We start from the raw sequence: 24,424 nt of genomic DNA, 5'->3' as shown, positions 1-24,424 counted from the left end.
TCTGGTCAAAATCCTAGTACTTCATGTTGGGTATGAAGTTTTCGTTGGCATGGTCAATGTGTAGTTTAGAGAGCATCCGTAGGTTGCAATCCCACTGTTTGGCCCCTTTTTTTTAATTCACTTGATGTCTTTCTTTTGGAGTTCTGTAAGACCTTTTACCCCACTTGACCGTCTTCTTCTTTTTTTGGTTTCCCAGTCCCAGCTGTAATAATTGATTTGGGCGAGGTGATTCATCAACACCACTCCTGCATCCCCTATACAATAGATGGGAACCCTGCACCGGAGGTCAACTGGCAGCTAAATGGGGAGACTCTATTCATGAATGACTACATTTTCACGAAACCACTCGAGTACAGAGAAAACGGGACCCTTATCCATGGCTGCTTGTACTTTAATAACCCAACTCACGGTAATAACGGTAATTACACGCTACTGGTGAGGAACCGGCTCGGGGAGGACAGCAAAAGCGTCTACAGCGTCTTCATGAATAATCCATTTGACTTTGACCCATTGGAGCCCATTCCAGGTGAGCAATAAGAGGGAGCCATGTTGGTCCGTTAGACATGCCATAAAAACGTGACTTATCACAAATGGTCACTCTTCATAGGAATGAGTGGTGGAGTGTAAAATGCCTTGAAGGGGTGTTCCATCTACATAAAATGGGAATTGTCCGATAGTTTTTGGAAATACAAGCGATTACAGTTTATTAAAGTTCTTAGCTCTTTCTAAGATATTAGCACTTTTCTTTTGTCAATCCCAGCCAACTTCAGCACATTGCTTGCAAACTAGACAAGAGCGGTGGTCGGTCTCCAAGGCGACGAGCTGTCAACAAAAGTGTTAATATCTTAAGAACGGCTGAAAATTTTATTAAGCAGTTAATTGCAAAAGTGCTTCTTTTTAGGAGCACGATCTGAAAATATCCATGTCTAAAAATAGGAAAAACCCTTGAAGATATTTTTGCTGAGTAGGACATTTGATAGGTGTTAGCACTGCATAGTTATTCTATTTGAGATGCATGTATCTTAAAGTAATTTTTAATTCTTTTTCATTTTCAGTGTCGCTTTCTCCATCTGGTAAGTCTTTTTGCTCTATAGTCAGATCCATAGATCTCCATCTGATTGACTTTTCTTGTATTGGATACATTGTCGGTATTCAGGGGCAGAGCTGCGGCAGGCGAACAGGGCCGAGATATTCAAGGACAGGGCAAGGGCGGCTACCTAAACCACAGGATGGGTGATTAATGGATGACTGCTACTGGGATCTCCACCAGTACAAAGAACCAGGGTCTATTGAATGGAGCGATGACATCATTAGACTGTGACATCACTTACTGGTCCATACCTGGATGTATAATGGGACCACTGCTGATTACTAATAGGATGAGGCTAAGCTATGTGGCGTCCCCTGCCACACACTATAAGATCATTTCACCATCAATGGCCGGGCTTAATAAAAGAAAATTGTACTTTATACACATCCCCTTTAAATTTAGAAATTATCAATTCATTTACCCTTTCAGGCCCAGGACAGGATACGTTACTGCCTTATATTCTCAAATAGATAAATAGATACTGTTATTTCTGATTTCAGCTAATACAATAAGAATAGAACAGATCGGCCCTTCCTCATCCCAGCACTGCAATAACACAATCCAGCTGACGGATCAGTCCTGCCTGGAGGCGACCACAAGATGGCGCCTGCAGCCTTATACTGGGCTGGGATAAGTAATGGCCTATGGCTCCTCTAGACTAAGGCTGAGTGACTGTACCAGCAGAATAGTGAGTGCAGCTCTGGAGTATAATACTGGATATAACTCAGGATCAGTAATGTAATGTATGTACACAGTGACTGCACCAGCAGAATAGTGAGTGCAGCTCTGGAGTATAATACAGGATGTAACTCAGGATCAGTACAGGATTAGTAATGTAATGTATGTACACAGTGACTGCACCAGCAGAATAGTGAGTGCAGCTCTGGGGCATAATACAAGAGGTAACTCAGGATCAGTAATGTAATGTATGTACACAGTGACTGCACCAGTGGAATAGTGAGTGCAGCTCTGGAGTATAATACAGGATGTAACTCAGGATCAGTACAGGATCAGTAATGTAATGTATGTACACAGTGACTGCACCAGCAGAATAGTGAGTGCAGCTCTGGAGTATAATACAAGATGTAACTCAGGATCAGTAATGTAATGTATGTACACAGTGACTGCACCAGCAGAATAGTGAGTGCAGCTCTGGAGTATAATACAAGATGTAACTCAGAATCAGTAATGTAATGTATGTACACAGTGACTGCACCAGCAGAATAGTGAGTGCAGCTCTGGGGTATAATACAGGATGTAACTCAGGATCAGTACAGGATCAGTAATGTAATGTATGTACACAGTGACTGCACCAGCAGAATAGTGAGTGCAGCTCTGGAGTATAATACAGGATGTAACTCAGAATCAGTAATGTAATGTGTAGCACCCTGAGGATTCGGCTGCTACAGGGGTATTGCACCTCAACCCAGAGGTGTGATATTCCACTCCCGGGTAAGGAAGGAGTGTGGAACTGAGCTCAGATAGACTGCATGCACTACATACATCCCATTCCAGAGGAGCAGGCCGACGGCACTCCCACTTAGAAATGTGCAGGTGCGACCGAGCCTGTTCCTGGCTGGAGTGGGAGGGGGGAGGAACATCCCATGTAGTGTAGGGGCAGATAGGGGGAGCAGTCTGGGTAGTGGTAGGAGCTCATTGGGTGCTGGTCACCTGAGCTCACACATAGAGGGATATATAAGGAGGGCACCAACTAGGATCAGGGTCAGACGCAGAGAGTAAGTCAGATGCAGAGGACAAGCCTGCAGAAAGAAACAACAGCCCTGGAGAGAGAGTGGAGTAAAGAAGGAGACCCAGAGGGGGACAAAGAAGGGACCCAAGAACCCAAATAAGAACACCGGGTGAGGAGTCAGCAGAAGGGTACCGGAACCCAAGCTGGTGGGGGTAAAGACATTCCCCAGCCAGAGACCGGAGACCGTGGGCAGAGTCTGTCACGGTCACCCACTACATTCACCCTGAAGGCACACCACATGGAGGGTCAGGGAACCTGAGGCCAAAGGTTGCCCAACAGAAGGCCCGAGGGAGCTGGATTTAGGTGAATCACTGGTGGGGACGGCTGAAGGAAGGACAGAGGGAGAGCTCAGGGCCACGCTCCGGACTTGTTTGGGGGTTGGCCGGATCCAGGACCTGGTGGACGCAGCACGGCTCGGGAGGTCACTTGGAGCTAGAGTGACCAGGAACATCTGCAGTAAGTAAAGACCCTTAACTGCACAACCCGAGTCTGTCATCATTACCGGCTGCACCGCACCATCACAACCCCCATCCTCTGCGCCTGTCCCCTCTGAGGCTATACCCCTCCCGTTGGGGGTTATCCCACCAAGCTGCGCATCCACCATCAGCCTCAGCGGACCCTGCTGCAGCGGCGGCCACAGTGACCGCATCACAACGGGTGGCGTAGTCGACACAACGAACTTTAATAACATCAGTAAAGACTGCCACATAACCCTGAGCTTGACGCCCTGGGCACGGGACCGGGTCACAGCCGCTCGGAGACTACAACCCCCCCCATCTGATCCGGTGCCGGGTATTCCCCTCAAAACGGAATATGTCCCAGGGGGCGCGTCAACTTTGGCGTAGTCGGCAGGATTACGTGCCCGCAACACCCGGGTACTGCGTGCCTGAAGAAAAGTGCAAGTTTACCTCAGAAAGAAGACTCCTGCCGGTTCCGGAGGGTCCACGCCATCGGACTCCATCACCAGTCGTTTCCCGCCGATTGTCCGCCATTTCCAGCTTGTTCCCGCCATCTGCAGAGTTTCCCGCCACTGGGAAGCGATTCCCGCCAAAACCGCAGATTTCCCGCCTTGGAAGAGCAGCGGACGCCATTATGGGCGTGCCAAAGGAGGGCGAGAGGCCACCTCCCATCGTGGGCCGGGACAGAAAATGGCGCCAAAAGTGGAAACCGCCCCCACCAACAGAGACTGTGATGCTGGAGGTGTCTGTCAGCGTGAAAGAACTACCCCTGGAGCTGACAGTCACCGAGTTGCCCCGGGACCGCCCTCGAAGTGGGAGGAGACGAAAGAAAAGAGCAAAGATGGGTGTCGCTTGGAGCAGTCTAGAACGAGCGCACCCGGAGGCGAGGTGTCCAGAGCAAGAGCACCCGGAGTCGAGGAGAGAAAGAGTAGACCCGGGAATGGAGCGGCAGCAGAGCAGCACCGGCCCGCTGGCCAGGAGCCTGCAGAAGGAAGAAGGAGGAGAGCAGAGCAGCACCGGCCCGCTGGCCAGGAGCCTGCCGGAAGAAGAGCAGAGCAGCACCGACCCGATGGTCAGGAGCCTGCTAGAGTCAACAACCCCGCTAGGCTTAGCGGAGATCCTGGCGCAGCTTCCCCGAGATCGGGAGTGCGCGCGGAGTGCCCTGGAGGGCCTCGCGGGAAGGATGGCCCGAGTGCAGAGGGAGATCCTGGCGGAGTGGGGCCGGGAGATGGCCCAGCAGGCTGGAATCCGCCCACGGAACCCGCTCCCTTGGAAGAAGACACCGACTACCTCTGCGGATGACGCGGGAGGACCCAAGGCCGGAGACGGCGCAGAAGAGGGAGCGAGACGTATGGCAGCAGGTAAGGGGGATGCCTATACCCCATACCGGAAGACCACCCACCTGCCCCAGCTCCCCGTCGCAGAGCCCGAAAGTCCCCCTGCCGTACCCGAGACCGCCATGACACCGCCACCGACTAGGCCCCGACCGGAAGCCGCCGTCGCGACCCCAGTGACGTCACGCGTCGTGACCCGGAGCGTGGCGCAGGAAGAAGAGCCTCCGGCCTGGTCACAGGGCCTAGCGTTTCCGGGCGCCGCATCCAAAGCAGAGCCATCTACCTCCGCGGAGCCTCCGGCCTGGTCGCAAGGCCAGGTAACCCAGGGCGCCGCCGTCCTAACGGTGCCCTTCACCTTCCAGGTGCCCCAGGCCTGGCCGCAAGGCCTGGGCAACCCGGGCGCCATCACCACCGCGCCCGCGCCCGTAATACCAAGGGTGCCACACCTGGGGGAGGACCTCTTCGGCCAGCTCACATGGCCGGACGGGCGGCCCTTCATCTGGCCCGAAGGGTACCCTGAGCTAGAGCGGCAGCAAAGACTAGGGCCCTTGTGTGAGCCCCTGATCCCGGCTCCAAAGCCCGTGACTCGGGTCTCGCCTCCACTCGAGGAAGCCCAGTTCGTGTGGGACCCCACGGGAGAAGATTTGATGGGGTTCACCGGAGAGACTCGGGCAGCTGCAGCAGAGCGTACCGAGTGTTGCCGTCAACAGCTGGCAGAGTTCAAGAGAGAGCGGGAGGAGAGGCGGGCCGGAGAGCAATGGGCCCGGACCCGCAGCGCGGAGCAAAAGAGCCGGACCAGAAGGGACCCCCGTGCAGCAGATCGTCCCCGTACCATCGGGACGGTAATAAAGTTTAATGCGCAGCATGGGTGGGGCTTCATAAAGGACCAGAACACCATGGGTGACGTCTTCGTTACCCGACGGGATGTCGAGTCTCACCTGCCAGAGGGTCACAAAGGCCGTGACCTCTACGTCGGTGACGAGGTAACGTTCACCCGGCACAAGTGTGCCAAGGGACCTTACGCCCTCCACGTGCATCGCCTGACAGAGGAGGAGTTGCGGTGTAGGGAGGAAGAGCCAGAAGACCCGGACGGGTTCAAGGCTAGGAGGTACTACGATTAAGAACAGTAGTAAAGAAAAACTGTATATAGTTACCCGTCGGGGTACACAAGAAACCGTGGCTGCTTTAACGTTTAGTCCCCGTTGGGACCAGTGAACAGTTTAACCCGTGTGTCCCTTACCCAAACCAGGCTGAGGACTGTGAGCAGCCATCCCTTTCCCTTACCTGGCCGGGGACTGAGAACGGCCAAAACTTCCCTGTATATAGTTGCGCTTCTTAAAGCGCCCCCTACCGGTTTTATATGAGAAACTGTTTTTCAAAAGACTGTCGCACTTTACCTGGTCACGAGTTGCACGGTGACCAGAGGAGGAAGAAAGAAAAAGACGACGAGAAAGTTTTATATATATATGTTTTATGTGTTTTATATGGTTATAAAAAAATTTGTATGTTTTGGTGTTTTATGTCTTGCAGCCCGAGGACGTGCTGTGATTTACCAGGGGGGAATGTAGCACCCTGAGGATTCGGCTGCTACAGGGGTATTGCACCTCAACCCAGAGGTGTGATATTCCACTCCCGGGTAAGGAAGGAGTGTGGAACTGAGCTCAGATAGACTGCATGCACTACATACATCCCATTCCAGAGGAGCAGGCCGACGGCACTCCCACTTAGAAATGTGCAGGTGCGACCGAGCCTGTTCCTGGCTGGAGTGGGAGGGGGGAGGAACATCCCATGTAGTGTAGGGGCAGATAGGGGGAGCAGTCTGGGTAGTGGTAGGAGCTCATTGGGTGCTGGTCACCTGAGCTCACACATAGAGGGATATATAAGGAGGGCACCAACTAGGATCAGGGTCAGACGCAGAGAGTAAGTCAGATGCAGAGGACAAGCCTGCAGAAAGAAACAACAGCCCTGGAGAGAGAGTGGAGTAAAGAAGGAGACCCAGAGGGGGACAAAGAAGGGACCCAAGAACCCAAATAAGAACACCGGGTGAGGAGTCAGCAGAAGGGTACCGGAACCCAAGCTGGTGGGGGTAAAGACATTCCCCAGCCAGAGACCGGAGACCGTGGGCAGAGTCTGTCACGGTCACCCACTACATTCACCCTGAAGGCACACCACATGGAGGGTCAGGGAACCTGAGGCCAAAGGTTGCCCAACAGAAGGCCCGAGGGAGCTGGATTTAGGTGAATCACTGGTGGGGACGGCTGAAGGAAGGACAGAGGGAGAGCTCAGGGCCACGCTCCGGACTTGTTTGGGGGTTGGCCGGATCCAGGACCTGGTGGACGCAGCACGGCTCGGGAGGTCACTTGGAGCTAGAGTGACCAGGAACATCTGCAGTAAGTAAAGACCCTTAACTGCACAACCCGAGTCTGTCATCATTACCGGCTGCACCGCACCATCACAACCCCCATCCTCTGCGCCTGTCCCCTCTGAGGCTATACCCCTCCCGTTGGGGGTTATCCCACCAAGCTGCGCATCCACCATCAGCCTCAGCGGACCCTGCTGCAGCGGCGGCCACAGTGACCGCATCACAACGGGTGGCGTAGTCGACACAACGAACTTTAATAACATCAGTAAAGACTGCCACATAACCCTGAGCTTGACGCCCTGGGCACGGGACCGGGTCACAGCCGCTCGGAGACTACAACCCCCCCCATCTGATCCGGTGCCGGGTATTCCCCTCAAAACGGAATATGTCCCAGGGGGCGCGTCAAATGTATGTACACAGTGACTGCACCAGCAGAATAGTGAGTGCAGCTCTGGAGTATAATACAAGATGTAACTCAGAATCAGTAATGTAATGTATGTACACAGTGACTGCACCAGCAGAATAGTGAGTGCAGCTCTGGAGTATAATACTGGATATAACTCAGGATCAGTAATGTAATGTATGTACACAGTGACTGCACCAGCAGAATAGTGAGTGCAGCTCTGGAGTATAATACAGGATGTAACTCAGGATCAGTACAGGATCAGTAATGTAATGTATGTACACAGTGACTGCACCAGCAGAATAGGGAGTGCAGCTCTGGAGTATAATACTGGATATAACTCAGGATCAGTAATGTAATGTATGTACACAGTGACTGCACCAGCAGAATAGTGAGTGCAGCTCTGGAGTATAATACTGGATATAACTCAGGATCAGTAATGTAATGTATGTACACAGTGACTGCACCAGTAGAATAGTGAGTGCAGCTCTGGAGTATAATACAGGATGTAACTCAGGATCAGTAATGTAATGTATGTACACAGTGACTGCACCAGCAGAATAGTGAGTGCAGCTCTGGAGTATAATACAGGATGTAACTCAGGATCAGTACAGGATTAGTAATGTAATGTATGTACACAGTGACTGCACCAGCAGAATAGTGAGTGCAGCTCTGGGGCATAATACAAGAGGTAACTCAGGATCAGTAATGTAATGTATGTACAAAGTGACTGCACCAGTGGAATAGTGAGTGCAGCTCTGGAGTATAATACATGATGTAACTCAGGATCAGTACAGGATCAGTAATGTAATGTATGTACACAGTGACTGCACCAGCAAAATAGTGAGTGCAGCTCTGGAGTATAATACAAGAGGTAACTCAGGATCAGTAATGTAATGTATGTACAAAGTGACTGCACCAGTGGAATAGTGAGTGCAGCTCTGGAGTATAATACAACATGTAACCCAGGATCAGTAATGTAATGTATGTACACAGTGACTGCACCAGGAGAATAGTGAGTGCAGCTCTGGAGTATAATACAGGATGTAACTCAGGATCAGTACAGGATCAGTAATGTAATGTATGTACACAGTGACTGCACCAGCAGAATAGTGAGTGCAGCTCTGGAGTATAATACAGGATGTAACTCAGGATCAGTACAGGATCAGTAATGTAATGTATGTACACAGTGACTGCACCAGCAGAATAGTGAGTGCAGCTCTGGAGTATAATACAGGATGTAACTCAGGATCAGTACAGGATCAGTAATGTAATGTATGTACACAGTGACTGCACCAGCAGAATAGTGAGTGCAGCTCTGGAGTATAATACAAGAGGAAACTCAGGATCAGTAATGTAATGTATGTACACAGTGACTGCACCAGTGGAATAGTGAGTGCAGCTCTGGAGTATAATACAAGATGTAACTCAGGATCAGTAATGTAATGTATGTACACAGTGACTGCACCAGCAGAATAGTGAGTGCAGCTCTGGAGTATAATACAAGATGTAACTCAGAATCAGTAATGTAATGTATGTACACAGTGACTGCACCAGCAGAATAGTGAGTGCAGCTCTGGGGTATAATACAGGATGTAACTCAGGATCAGTACAGGATCAGTAATGTAATGTATGTACACAGTGACTGCACCAGCGGAATAGTGAGTGCAGCTCTAGAGTATGATACAGGATGTAACTCAGGATTAGTAATGTAATGTATGTACACAGTGACTGCACCAGCAGAATAGTGAGTGCAGCTCTGGAGTATAATACAGGATGTAACTCAGGATCAGTAATGTAATGTATGTACACTGTGACTGCAACAGCAGAATAGTGAGCGCAGCTCTGGAGTATAATACAGGATGTAACTCAGGATCAGTACAGGATCAGTAATGTAATGTATGTACACAGTGACTGCACCAGCAGAATAGTGAGTGCAGCTCTGGAGTATAATACAGGATGTAACTCAGGATCAGTAATGTAATGTATGTACACAGTGACTCCACCAGCAGAATAGTGAGTGCAGCTCTGGAGTATAATACAGGATGTGACTCAGGATCAGTAATGTAATGTATGTACACAGTGACTGCACCAGCAGAATAGTGAGTGCAGCTCTGGAGTATAATACAGGATGTAACTCAGGATCAGTACAGGATCAGTAATGTAATGTATGTACACAGTGACTCCACCAGCAGAATAGTGAGTGCAGCTCTGGAGTATAATACAAGAGGAAACTCAGGATCAGTAATGTAATGTATCTACACAGTTACTGCACCAGCAGAATAGTGAGTGCCGCTCTGGAGTATAATACAAGATGTAACTCAGGATCAGTAATGTAATGTATGTACACAGTGACTGCACCAGCAGAATAGTGAGTGCAGCTCTGGAGTATAATACAAGATGTAACTCAGGATCAGTAATGTATGTACACAGTGACTGCACCAGCAGAATAGTGAGTGCAGCTCTGGGGTATAATACAGGATGTAACTCAGGATCAGTACAGGATCAGTAATGTAATGTATGTACACTGTGACTCCACCAGCAGAATAGTGAGTGCAGCTCTGGGGTATAATACAGGATGTAACTCAGGATCAGTACAGGATCAGTAATGTAATGTTTGTACACAGTGACTGCACCAGCGGAATAGTGAGTGCAGCTCTGGAGTATAATACAGGATGTAACTCAGGATTAGTAATGTAATGTATGTACACAGTGACTGCACCAGCAGAATAGTGAGTGCAGCTCTGGAGTATAATACAGGATGTAACTCAGGATCAGTAATGTAATGTATGTACATAGTGACTGCACCAGCAGAATAGTGAGTGCAGCTCTGGAGTATAATACAGGATGTAACTCAGGATCAGTAATGTAATGTATGTACACAGTGACTGCAACAGCAGAATAGTGAGTGCGGCTCTGGAGTATAATACAGGAGGTAACTCAGGATCAGTACAGGATCAGTAATGTACTGTATGTACACAGTGACTGCACCAGCAGAATAGTGAGTGCAGCTCTGGAGTATAATACAGGATGTAACTCAGGATCAGTAATGTAATGTATGTACACAGTGACTGCACCAGCAGAATAGTGAGTGCGGCTCTGGAGTATAATACAGGAGGTAACTCAGGATCAGTACAGGATCAGTAATATAATGTATGTACACAGTGACTGCACCAGCAGAATAGTGAATGCAGCTCTGGAGTATAATGCAGGATGTAACTCAGGATTAGTAATGTAATGTATGTACACAGTGACTGCACCAGCAGAATAGTGAGTGCAGCTCTGGAGGATAATACAGGAGGTAACTCAGGATCAGTAATGTAATGTATGTACACAGTGATTGCAACAGCAGAATAGTGAGTGCGGCTCTGGAGTATAATACAGGAGGTAACTCAGGATCAGTACAGGATCAGTAATATAATGTATGTACACAGTGACTGCACCAGCAGAATAGTGAATGCAGCTCTGGAGTATAATGCAGGATGTAACTCAGGATTAGTAATGTAATGTATGTACACAGTGACTGCACCAGCAGAATAGTGAGTGCAGCTCTGGAGGATAATACAGGAGGTAACTCAGGATCAGTAATGTAATGTATGTACACAGTGATTGCAACAGCAGAATAGTGAGTGCAGCTCTGGGGTATAATACAGGAGGTAACTCAGGATCAGTACAGGATCAGTAATATAATGTATGTACACAGTGACTGCACCAGCAGAATAGTGAGTGCAGCTCTGGAGTATAATGCAGGATGTAACTCAGGATTAGTAATGTAATGTATGTACACAGTGACTGCACCAGCAGAATAGTGAGTGCAGCTCTGGAGTATAATACAGGAGGTAACTCAGGATCAGTAATGTAATGTATGTACACAGTGACTGTTCTAGCAGAATAGTGAGTGCAGCTCTGGAGTATAATGCAGGATGTAACTCAGGATTAGTAATGTAATGTATGTACACAGTGACTGCACCAGCAGAATAGTGAGTGCAGCTCTGGAGTATAATGCAGGATGTAACTCAGGATTAGTAATGTAATGTATGTACACAGTGACTGCACCAGCAGAATAGTGAGTAAAGCTCTGGAGTATAATACAAGATGTAACTCAGGATCAGTAATGTAATGTATGTACACAGTGACTGCACCAGCAGAATAGTGAGTGCAGCTCTGGGGTATAATACAGGATGTAACTCAGGATCAGTACAGGATCAGTAATGTAATGTATGTACACAGTGACTGCACCAGCGGAATAGTGAGTGCAGCTCTGGAGTATAATACAGGATGTAACTCAGGATTAGTAATGTAATGTATGTACACAGTGACTGCACCAGCAGAATAGTGAGTGCAGCTCTGGAGTATAATACAGGATGTAACTCAGGATCAGTAATGTAACGTATGTACATAGTGACTGCACCAGCAGAATAGTGAGTGCAGCTCTGGAGTATAATACAGGATGTAACTCAGGATCAGTAATGTAATGTATGTACACAGTGACTGCAACAGCAGAATAGTGAGTGCGGCTCTGGAGTATAATACAGGAGGTAACTCAGGATCAGTACAGGATCAGTAATGTACTGTATGTACACAGTGATTGCAACAGCAGAATAGTGAGTGCGGCTCTGGAGTATAATACAGGAGGTAACTCAGGATCAGTACAGGAACAGTAATATAATGTATGTACACAGTGACTGCACCAGCAGAATAGTGAGTGCAGCTCTGGAGTATAATGAAGGATGTAACTCAGGATTAGTAATGTAATGTATGTACACAGTGACTGCACCAGCAGAATAGTGAGTGCAGCTCTGGAGTATAATACAGGAGGTAACTCAGGATCAGTAATGTAATGTATGTACACAGTGACTGTACCAGCAGAATAGTGAGTGCAGCTCTGGAGTATAATGCAGGATGTAACTCAGGATTAGTAATGTAATGTATGTACACAGTGAATGCCCAGCAGAATAGCGAGTGCAGCTCTGGAGTATAATACAGGAGGCAACTCAGGATCAGTACAGGATCAGTAATGTAATGTAGGTACACAGTGACTGCACCAGCAGAACAGTGAGTGCGGCTCTGGAGTATAATACAGGATATAACTCAGGATCAGTACAGGATCAGTAATGTAATGTAGGTACACAGTGACTGCACCAGCAGAATAGTGAGTGCAGCTCTGGAGTATAATACAGGATGTAACTCAAGATCAGTAATGTAATGTATGTACACAGTGACTGCACCAGCAGAATAGTGAGCACAGCTCTGGAGTATAATACAGGATGTAACTCAGGATCAGTAATGTAATGTATGTACACAGTGACTGCACCAGCAGAATAGTGAGTGCAGCTCTGGAGTATAATACATGATGTAACTCAGGATCAGTACAGGATCAGTAATGTAATGTATGTACACAGTGATTGTACCAGCAGAATAGTGAGTGCAGCTCTGGAGTATAATACAGGCTGTAACTCGGGATCAGTAATGTAATGTATGTACACAGTGACTGCACCAGCAGAATAGTGAGTGCAGCTCTGGAGTATAATACAGGATGTAACTCAGGATCAGTACAGGATCAGTAATGTAATGTATGTACACAGTGACTCCACCAGCAGAATAGTGAGTGCAGCTCTGGAGTATAATACAGGATGTAACTCAGGATCAGTACAGGATCAGTAATGTAATGTATGTACACAGTGACTGCACCAGCAGAATAGTGAGTGCAGCTCTGGAGTATAATACAGGATGTAACTCAAGATCAGTAATGTAATGTATGTACACAGTGACTGCACCAGCAGAATAGTGAGCACAGCTATGGAGTATAATACAGGATGTAACTCAGGATCAGTAATGTAATGTATGTACACAGTGACTGCACCAGCAGATAGTGAGTGCAGCTCCGGAGTATAATACAGGATGTAACTCAGGATCACTACAGGATCAGTAATGTAATGTATGTACACAGTGACTGCACCAGCAGATAGTGAGTGCAGCTCTGGAGTATAATACAGGATGTAACTCAGGATCAGTACAGGATCAGTAATGTAATGTATGTACACAGTGACTGCACCAGCAGAATAGTGAGTGCAGCTCTGGAGTATAATACAGGATGTAACTCAGGATCAGTACAGGATCAGTAATGTAATGTATGTACACAGTGACTGCACCAGGAGAATAGTGAGTGCAGCTCTGGAGTATAATACAGGATGTAATTCAGGATCAGTAATGTAATGTATGTACACAGTGACTGCACCAGGAGAATAGTGAGTGCAGCTCTGGAGTATAATACAGGATGTAACTCAAGATCAGTAATGTAATGTATGTACACAGTGACTGCACCAGCAGAATAGTGAGCACAGCTCTGGAGTATAATACAGGATGTAACTCAGGATCAGTAATGTAATGTATGTACACAGTGACTGCACCAGCAGATAGTGAGTGCAGCTCCGGAGTATAATACAGGATGTAACTCAGGATCACTACAGGATCAGTAATGTAATGTATGTACACAGTGACTGCACCAGCAGATAGTGAGTGCAGCTCTGGAGTATAATACAAGATGTAACTCAGGATCAGTACAGGATCAGTAATGTAATGTATGTACACAGTGACTGCACCAGCAGAATAGTGGGTGCAGCTCTGGAGTATAATACAGGATGTAACTCAGGATCAGTACAGGATCAGTAATGTAATGTATGTACACAGTGACTGCACCAGGAGAATAGTGAGTGCAGCTCTGGAGTATAATACAGGATGTAATTCAGGATCAGTAATGTAACGTATGTACATAGTGACTGCACCAGCAGAATAGTGAGTGCAGCTCTGGAGTATAATACAAGATGTGACTCAGGATCAGTAATGTAACGTATGTACATAGTGACTGCACCAGCAGAATAGTGAGTGCAGCTCTGGAGTATAAGACAGGATGTAACTCAGAATCAGTACAGGATCAGTAATGTAATGTATGTACATAGTGACTGCATCTGCAGAATAGTGAGTGCAGCTCTGGAGAATAATACAGGATGCAACTCAGGATTAGTAATGTAATGTATGTACTCAGTGACTGCGCCAGCAGAATAGTGAGTGCAGCTCTGGAGTATAATACAGGATGTAACTCAGGATCAGTAATGTAATGTATGTACACAGTGACTGCACCAGCAGAATAGTGAGTGCAGCTCTGGAGTATAATACAGGATGTAACTCAGGATCAGTAATGTAATGTATGTACACAGTGACTGCACCAGCAGAATAGTGAGTGCAGCTCTGGAGTATAATACAGGATGTAACTCACGATCAGTACAGGATCAGTAATGTAATGTATGTACACAGTGACTGCACCAGCAGAATAGTGAGTGCAGCTCTGGAGTATAATACAGGAGGTAACTCAGGATCAGTAATGTAATGTATGTACACAGTGACTGCACCAGCAGAATAGTGAGTGCAGCTCTGGAGTATAATACAGGATGTAACTCAGGATCAGTAATGTAATGTATGTACACAGTGACTGCACCAGCAGAATAGTGAGTGCAGCTCTGGAGTATAATACAGGATGTAACTCAGGATCAGTACAGGATCAGTAATGTAATGTATGTACACAGTGACTGCACCAGCAGAATAGTGAGTGCAGCTCTGGGGTATAATACAGGATGTAGCTCAGGATCAGTACAGGATCAGTAATGTAATGTATGTACACAGTGACTGCACCAGCAGAATAGTGAGTGCAACTCTGGAGTATAATACAGGATGTAACTAAGGATCAGTACAGGATCAGTAATGTAATGCATGTGCACAGTGACTGCACCAGCAGAATAGTGAGTGCAGCTCTGGGGTATAATACAGGATGTAACTCAGGATCAGTAATGTAATGTATGTATACAGTGACTGCACCAGCAGAATAGTGAGTGCAGCTCTGGAGTATAATACAGGCTGTAACTCGGGATCAGTAATGTAATGTATGTACACAGTGACTGCACCAGCAGAATAGTGAGTGCAGCTCTGGAGTATAATACAGGATGTAACTCAGGATCAGTACAGGATCAGTAATGTAATGTATGTACACAGTGACTCCACCAGCAGAATAGTGAGTGCAGCTCTGGAGTATAATACAGGATGTAACTCAGGATCAGTACAGGATCAGTAACGTAATGTATGTACACAGTGACTGCACCAGCAGAATAGTGAGTGCAGCTCTGGAGTATAATACAGGATGTAACTCAAGATCAGTAATGTAATGTATGTACACAGTGACTGCACCAGCAGAATAGTGAGCACAGCTCTGGAGTATAATACAGGATGTAACTCAGGATCAGTAATGTAATGTATGTACACAGTGACTGCACCAGCAGATAGTGAGTGCAGCTCTGGAGTATAATACAGGATGTAACTCAGGATCACTACAGGATCAGTAATGTAATGTATGTACACAGTGACTGTGACGCGCCCCTGGGCCTGTGTCGCGCTGCGTTGCGCACGCGGGAGCCTACCCGGAGCCGGATCAGTGGAGGGTTGTAGTCTCGTGGCGGTGACCCGGTCCGTGCCCAGGGAGTCAAACTAGACGGCAGTCTATTAGTAGTAAATAGTTGATGACTACGCCACCCGTTGAGTGCAGCCAGGAAGCTGCTGCTGCAGGGCAGACCGCTGAAGCCGGTGGTAGGATTGTGCAGCGTGATAGTATAACCCCCAACGGGAGGGGTATGGCCTCAGGGCAGCCGACGTGGATGATGGGGGTAGCAGGAACCACTCAGAGACGGTACGGTGTAGTTCAGGGTCTTTACTGGTAACAACGACAGACCCTCCCGGAGTACTTGCTAGCAAACGGGGCCTGGTCAGTCTTTGAGCAGATGGGATCTCCCCTGGCCAGGCGTAGTTGTAGGCCTCCCAAACTGACTGTACTCTTCTGGCTACCTTGCTAGAAGCTGATGTAAGTAGCCCACGTCCCTGAGTGTACCGTGTGGTGCTCACCCGTATGGCCGGTGACTCGGGGCCTTCTAATGGCTTCCGCTCCACGATGGCGGTGCTGGTCCCACGCGTGTGACCGTGCCTTCGGGCTTCTGGGCCAGAGGACCTGAAATCCCCTGCCTGACGGATTCTGCTGCTGGGTAGGAGTTAGTCCCCACAGCCTCGGACTCCGGGTCCGGTAAAGAATCTTCTTAGTCAGGGCGAGCTCTGCAGCTGCCAGCCCCTGACTCCTTGTAACTCTGCTGTTTCCTATGCTGCTTCTTGTCTCCACTCTCCTTGTCTGACTAACCCTGCCTCAGCCCAGGGTTTATACAGGGGAAGTCCTTCCCCTCCCAAGACTGGGCAGGAGGTGTGGCATGCACAGGATCCCTGACCAAAGGACCTCCCACCTGCTCTCAGACATAACATTACATTACTGTGGAAAACCAGACCCCTGGGGTGCCACATTCCCCCCTAGTGAAATTTAGTACTCCGGGACTAAACATATTTTAGAAAAAAAACATAACAAGATATAACAACAATAATAGTACAATAAGAAGAAACACATAATGGTGGTCACGGCATGTCCGTAACCGGGTGTAGTCTTTGAAGAAAGCAAGGTGTCCATTTCACCAAAACAGGGAGACGTAACCAGGTAGGGGTCTGTCCTGCCCCGAGTCCTTAACAGTCTCTAGTCCATCCTGGGTTACGCTCCAACTATGTACAAGGATTCCCGGTAAATCCACCAAGGATTCCTAAAAATAACTGGAAACACAAAATTATACACAAGCAACAATACACAGATAAACATAAATAAAACAATTTATACACTTCAAAAATCCTCCAGCGTGCGGGTAACTGGCCTCTAGTGGCCCTAGTGGACCTACGGAGCTGACTGTCTGGCCCTGAACTACAGGGTGTAGGAGCTGTCAAGGGTAAACTGGGCAGCTGTCTACCGGCTCTTTGTCTCACTAGGGGTACGGCAGGCTCACTATAAGCAGAGGGTTGATCCTCCTGTTCTGCTTGTGTGGAGTCTTCTGCCTCCTGGACCGGCTGTTCTTCCAGCTCTACCTGTTGCTCCGTAGGTGCTTGGGATGCTGGTTGGAGGAAGGTGAGTACGGGTACCACAACTGCACCATTGACTTGAGTCCAAGACCGAGGGAAGTCCCCGAGCACAGTACTAACCATATCTTCCCTTTCCTCTACGGGTCGATGGTCTTCTTGTTCCTCTTCAGGGTTCCTCAGCTGTTCGGGACACTTCTTCAGGTGGTCCCGGGATACAATGGCTGTGGTTTCCCCTCCGTCTTTACTGATGGTACAAACCTTCGGGTTCTCGTGGCTTGAGGGCAGTACGGTGTACGGGTCCTTCTCCCACTGGTCATCCAACTTGTGGAACCGTCTCTTCCTCTTCAAGACCTGCTCTCCGGGTACCAGGGGAACAGCGGGAGCATACTGGTTGTAAGTTTTCTCTTGTCTTTCCCTAGCCTGACAGAGACTTCGCTCCACGCTCTCCTGTACTTTCCGGTACTGCTGCTGCCTCTCTGTGTCCCAGTCTGTTTCTGGTGAAGTGTCCTCGGGTGTCAGGACTCCCATTTCCAGGTCAACAGGTAACTTACCAGGTCTCGCCCTCATTAGGTAAGCCGGGGTACAGTTGGTGGAACCTACCGGGATGTGGTTGTATAGGTCCACCAGATCGGGCAACTTCTCAGGCCACAGACTGCGTTCTTCCAGGGGCAATGTTTTTAGAAGATCCATTACCACCTGGTTCATTTTTTCACAAAGTCCATTAGTTTGCGGATGGTAGGGTGTCGTCCTTATCTTCCGGCAGCCATACAGATTGCAGAATTCCTGGAAGACCTCCGCTTCAAAGGCAGGTCCCTGGTCCGTCAGCACTTGGTCCGGGTACCCGTGTGGACGGCAGAAGTGCTGCTGGAAGGCTCTAGCTGCTGTTTGAGCCGTTAAATCCTTGACGGGGACGACAACCAAGAACCGGGAGTAATGATCCACGATGGTTAACGCGTAGACGTAGCCACTTCTGCTTGGGGTCAGTTTTACATGATCCAAGGCTACCAGTTCCAACGGTTGCCGGGTGACGATGGACTGCAGGGGAGTCTTCTGGCTGGCCCGGTCCTTCCTTCTCAGATTGCACGGGCCACAGTCTCTGCACCACTTCTCGATGGTTCCCCTCATGCCTACCCAGTGGAACCGCTCGCGCAGCAGGAACTCCAGCTTTTTCCACCCGAAGTGTCCAGCTCCGTCGTGGTATGCCTCCATCACCATGGCTGCGTCTCTTCGTGGCACCACTACTTGCCAGAGTAGTTCATGCGTCCGGGAGTTGACCATTCTGCGGCACAACTTCCCCTTGTAAAGGAATAGTCGACTCTTCTCCGCCCATAGTTGTTTGGCTTCCTCCGGAGCGTCTGGTTCAAGGCGAGCCTCCGGCCGAGTCAGCATCTCCTTCACCAGTCGGACGGCAGGGTCGCTGTCTTGCGTTTCCGCCCAGTTGTAGTGGGGTAAGGGGTTCAACGTAGCAGCCTGTTTACCCCTTACCCGGTGGGAATACTGGATAGTCCCATGACGGTGGAACGCAGGGAGTTCAACTTCTTCCAGTCCCTCCGGATCTTCTCCTTCGTCCGGCAGGTTGGGCATCCTGGACAGGGCATCCGCGTTAGTATTGGAGCGTCCTGCCCGGTATTTGATTGTGAACTCGTAGTTGGACAGACGGGCCATCCACCTCTGCTCCAGGGCACCGAGTCTTGCCGTGTCCAGGTGTGTCAACGGGTTGTTATCCGTGTATACGGTGAACCGGGAAGAAGCGAGGTAATGCCTAAAGCGCTCGGTGACTGCCCATACCACGGCCAGGAACTCTAGCTTAAATGAGCTGTAATTCTCGGGGTTCCTTTCGATGGGTCGCAGTTTTCGGCTGGCATAGGAGATTACTCGTTCTCTCCCCTGCTGAATCTGGGACAGTACGGCTCCTAGCCCGATGTTACTGGCGTCGGTGTAGAGGATGAAGGGCTGGCTATAGTCCGGGTACGCCAAGATTTCATCCCCCGTGAGGGCCATCTTCAGCTGGCGGAAGGACTCTTCTTCTAGCTCTTCCCATTTGAAGGGCGGCTTCTGGTTCTTGGCCTTTCGGGACTGGCCTATCAGGAGGTCCTGCATAGGCGCTGCCTTTTTGGTGAAACCGGGAATAAACCTTCGGTAGTAGCCTACCAACCCTAGGAACTGCCGCACTTCTTTTACGCTGGAGGGGCTTGGCCATCCCTTAATTGCGGTGATCTTATCGGGGTCGGGAGCCACTCCGTCAGCGCTCACCACGTGTCCCAGGTATTGCACCTTTGGTTTCAGGAGGTGACACTTGGAGGGTTTCACCTTTAGGCCGTAACTCGCCAGAGCTTCGAACACCTCCGCCAGGTGTTTCAGGTGGTCCTCATAAGTTTTGGAGTATACGATGACATCGTCCAGGTACAACAGGACCGTCTCGAAGTTTCTGTGGCCCAGACAGCACTCCATTAATCGTTGGAAGGTTCCTGGGGCGTTGCAGAGTCCGAACGGCATGCAGGTGAACTCGCTAAGTCCCATCGGGGTGGTGAATGCGGTCTTCTCCCGGTCCGCCTCTGCTACAGGAACCTGCCAGTACCCGCTAGTGAGATCCAAGGTAGAGAAGAAGTTAGCAGATCTTAAAGCAGCCAATGATTCCTCTATCCTTGGTAAGGGGTACGCATCCTTGTGTGTGATACGGTTGATTTTCCGGTAATCTACACACATCCTCATGGTGTTGTCTTTCTTTTTGACTAAAACTAGTGGGGCTGCCCAGGGGCTACAGCTATCCCGGATTACCCCAGCCTCCTTCATGTCTCTAAGCATTCCCTTGGCGTGTTGGTAATGTGCAGGGGGTACGGGTCGATACCTCTCTTTTATGGGAGGATGATCTCCCGTGGGGATGCGGTGTTCTACCCCCTTGACTCGCCCGAAGTCTAACGGGTGTTTACTAAACACTCTCTCATACTCTTGAACCACCCGATAGACTCCTTGTTTCTGATGTGAGGGAGTGGAATCAGTACCCAAATGTAGTTGCTGACACCAGTCCTCCATGTCTTTCTTAGAGCCGTTACCTTCCTCCGGGTGAGATGGAGGCAAGGGTTCCACAGATTGTATAGAATTTTGATTAGTGGTATATAATTTGGCTAGCGTGGCATACCGGGGCAGGTACACTTCCCTCTCCCCGATATTTATTATGCGAATGGGCACCCTCCCATGGCGTACATTGACCACCCCCCGTGCTGTCAAAATGGTGGGCCTACTGTCTGAGTAAACTGGTTCTACCATTGCCTGGTAATCTCTACCTCTCAGACCAATAGCTGCCCGGCACCAAATCATCATTTCACTTTTTGGGGGCATGGCAATAGGAAAAGGGTCACACATTCTTACGCTACCAATCTCACCGCCGGAGAGTTCCACTTGTTGCCGTTGCATCAGTGCCCGGATCTCTTTCTGGAGCACCCGCTGCTCGCCGGAGCTGGCGTTCTTGGCAACCTGCTGTAAAAGGAAAATCACCTCTGCAAGACAATTTTCAATTACGTTAGTTCCTAGAGTTATTTTTGGGTGACTCTCATGTTTATCAATATCTACAATGATCAGTCCCTGTGCTGCCAGTTCGACTCTACCGATTTTGAGGGTCACCTCTTTAAATCCGATCTGTGGCACGGGCTGGCCATTGCTGGCGATGATACTCAAGTCGTCGTCAGGGTAGCGGGTAATATCCGAGTCATTCCAGTACTGCTTGAAGAGCACGTACGGGATGGTGGTGACCTGTGACCCGGTATCCAGTAGGGCACTCATGGGAATGCCATCCAGTACCACAGGCAAGACTGGACGTCCTCCCACATATCTGTCGCGCCAGTTCGATGGGCCTGGTGATCTTTTTCCTGGGGGTTGGCCCTCTACCCCAGGTTGTGCCCGTTTAAAGAACAGTACCTTTCCATATGTCCGGGTTGATTGCAGCGGCGGCAGATGGGTCGTCCGTCCTCGCTGTATCGGTCACTGGGTCTTCCTCTGGCCGGTGGGGTCCTCCTTGGTCGACGCCACGGGATGTCCTCCGGTCCGGATGCCAGCTGGATCTTCCCTGGGATGGAAACCTGTAAAGACTGCACAGTTCGGGTTAGCGCAGCAACGCTCTTAGCTAGCTCTTGGACCTGATGGCGTAGGTCTGGAGCCGGGTCATTGTCCAAAGCCTGCGCATCAGCTCCCACAGGCCCTGCCGACAAGGGCGCCGCCTCCTGGTGGTAAGTGATAGCTGGGCGCCTGTGGGTAACAACGCCACCCGGTGCTGGTTCTCGGAGCACCCGGATAGCTCTATCCTTGAACTGTGCAAAGTCCAGATGGGGATCCTGTAAGGCCATTGCCCGCAACTGGGTTCGGTGGGCATTGCAATATAAACCCTCTATAAATTGTTCAGTCAATAGCCTGTCCTCGTTTCCCACCCCATCAGGGTCGGTCTGCTTTATGGCCCTCAGGGCCTCTTGTAGGTTTAGTGCATAGTCCCTTATACTCTCATGCGCTCGCTGCTTGCACCCGTAGAATCTAAGCTTAATCTCGGCTGAGGTGCGGGTATCAAAGGTGTCCTTCAGCCGGGTTAGTATCCCTGCGACAGTCTTCCTCCCAGGTGGCCAGGATTTTACTTCCCTTTTGGCTGCCCCGGTTAGTTGGGCCACCAGGATGCTCACTTTTTGCTCTTCTGTGAGGGGGTACACCTGGAAGAGGCTATCCAGCTTTTCTCTAAAGTCATGCAGGGTATGTGACTCCCCTGAGTACTGGGGTAGCCAAGCTGCTCCCGGGATATAGGGCATGGTGAAGGGCATAACTGCAGCAGCGGTGGCGCTGGCGGGGGTTGAGGCAGTGAAGCTCTCCTCCGTATCCGACATCTTCCTCCCCCCTAGTGGACCGTGGCCTACCTTGCGATGATCCTGTTCCGTAGGCCGCGGCTCCGCAGTGGATCGTCAGGGTTGAGGACCTTCCGTCGCGCTCCTGTGACGTCGGCGTCTGCTGGGCTCCTTCCAGGACCTTACGCAACGTCCGGACGTGAGGCGGGGCTTCAGTTCTCGCGCGCTTTCGGAGTCCACGCCCCTCTTCTTCCCGCGCGGCGTCCTCAAGATGGCGTCCAATGGCGGGAAAACTCCACGGATGGCGGGAAGAAGGCAGAAGATGGCGCCGGATGGCGGGAAACTTCACCGATGGCGGGAAGAAGGCTGAAGATGGCGCCGGATGGCGGGAATCTTCACCACAGGTAAGTTTGAAAAGTCTCTTTTTCAGGCACGCAGTACCCGGTGGTTGCGGGCACGAAATCCTGCCGACTACGCCAAAGGTTGACGCGCCCCTGGGCCTGTGTCGCGCTGCGTTGCGCACGCGGGAGCCTACCCGGAGCCGGATCAGTGGAGGGTTGTAGTCTCGTGGCGGTGACCCGGTCCGTGCCCAGGGAGTCAAACTAGACGGCAGTCTATTAGTAGTAAATAGTTGATGACTACGCCACCCGTTGAGTGCAGCCAGGAAGCTGCTGCTGCAGGGCAGACCGCTGAAGCCGGTGGTAGGATTGTGCAGCGTGATAGTATAACCCCCAACGGGAGGGGTATGGCCTCAGGGCAGCCGACGTGGATGATGGGGGTAGCAGGAACCACTCAGAGACGGTACGGTGTAGTTCAGGGTCTTTACTGGTAACAACGACAGACCCTCCCGGAGTACTTGCTAGCAAACGGGGCCTGGTCAGTCTGAGCAGATGGGATCTCCCCTGGCCAGGCGTAGTTGTAGGCCTCCCAAACTGACTGTACTCTTCTGGCTACCTTGCTAGAAGCTGATGTAAGTAGCCCACGTCCCTGAGTGTACCGTGTGGTGCTCACCCGTATGGCCGGTGACTCGGGGCCTTCTAATGGCTTCCGCTCCACGATGGCGGTGCTGGTCCCACGCGTGTGACCGTGCCTTCGGGCTTCTGGGCCAGAGGACCTGAAATCCCCTGCCTGACGGATTCTGCTGCTGGGTAGGAGTTAGTCCCCACAGCCTCGGACTCCGGGTCCGGTAAAGAATCTTCTTAGTCAGGGCGAGCTCTGCAGCTGCCAGCCCCTGACTCCTTGTAACTCTGCTGTTTCCTATGCTGCTTCTTGTCTCCACTCTCCTTGTCTGACTAACCCTGCCTCAGCCCAGGGTTTATACAGGGGAAGTCCTTCCCCTCCCAAGACTGGGCAGGAGGTGTGGCATGCACAGGATCCCTGACCAAAGGACCTCCCACCTGCTCTCAGACATAACATTACATTACTGTGGAAAACCAGACCCCTGGGGTGCCACAACTGCACCAGCAGAATAGTGAGTGCAGCTCTGGAGAATAATACAGGATGTAACTCAGGATCAGTACAGGATCAGTAATGTAATGTATGTACACAGTGACTGCACCAGCAGAATAGTGGGTGCAGCTCTGGAGTATAATACAGGATGTAACTCAGGATCAGTACAGGATCAGTAATGTAATGTATGTACACAGTGACTGCACCAGGAGAATAGTGAGTGCAGCTCTGGAGTATAATACAGGATGTGACTCAGGATCAGTAATGTAACGTATGTACATAGTGACTGCACCAGCAGAATAGTGAGTGCAGCTCTGGAGTATAACACAGGATGTAACTCAGAATCAGTACAGGATCAGTAATGTAATGTATGTACACAGTGACTGCACCAGCAGAATAGTGAGTGCAGCTCTGGAGAATAATACAGGATGCAACTCAGGATTAGTAATGTAATGTATGTACTCAGTGACTGCACCAGCAGAATAGTGAGTGCAGCTCTGGAGTATAATACAGGATGTAACTCAGGATCAGTAATGTAATGTATGTACACAGTGACTGCACCAGCAGAATAGTGAGTGCAGCTCTGGAGTATAATACAGGATGTAACTCAGGATCAGTAATGTATGTACACAGTGACTGCACCAGCAGAATAGTGAGTGCAGCTCTGGAGTATAATACAGGATGTAACTCAGGATCAGTAATGTAATGTATGTACACAGTGACTGCACCAGCAGAATAGTGAGTGCAGCTCTGGAGTATAATACAGGATGT

The 24,424-nt window shown here is 49.7% G+C and overlaps 1 protein-coding gene across 1 annotated transcript in view; it reads left to right on the top strand.

Annotated features, from left to right (window-relative positions):
- Positions 1–24,424, top strand: part of NTRK1 (neurotrophic receptor tyrosine kinase 1) — a 133,392-nt gene that overhangs the window by 66,961 nt on the left and 42,007 nt on the right. The window contains exons 8-9 of the mRNA XM_073639451.1: positions 197–526; positions 1,056–1,073. Of these exons, the coding sequence (XP_073495552.1) occupies positions 197–526; positions 1,056–1,073 (348 nt within the window). The remainder of the gene's footprint in view (positions 1–196; positions 527–1,055; positions 1,074–24,424) is intronic.

The sequence above is a fragment of the Phyllobates terribilis genome, unplaced genomic scaffold (genome assembly GCF_046119375.1).
Source record: "Phyllobates terribilis strain yellow unplaced genomic scaffold, ASM4611937v1 Scaffold_7__3_contigs__length_470593459, whole genome shotgun sequence".
In the NCBI taxonomy this organism is placed as follows: Eukaryota; Metazoa; Chordata; class Amphibia; order Anura; family Dendrobatidae; genus Phyllobates; species Phyllobates terribilis.
This window is presented reverse-complemented; position numbering and strand designations above follow the sequence as displayed.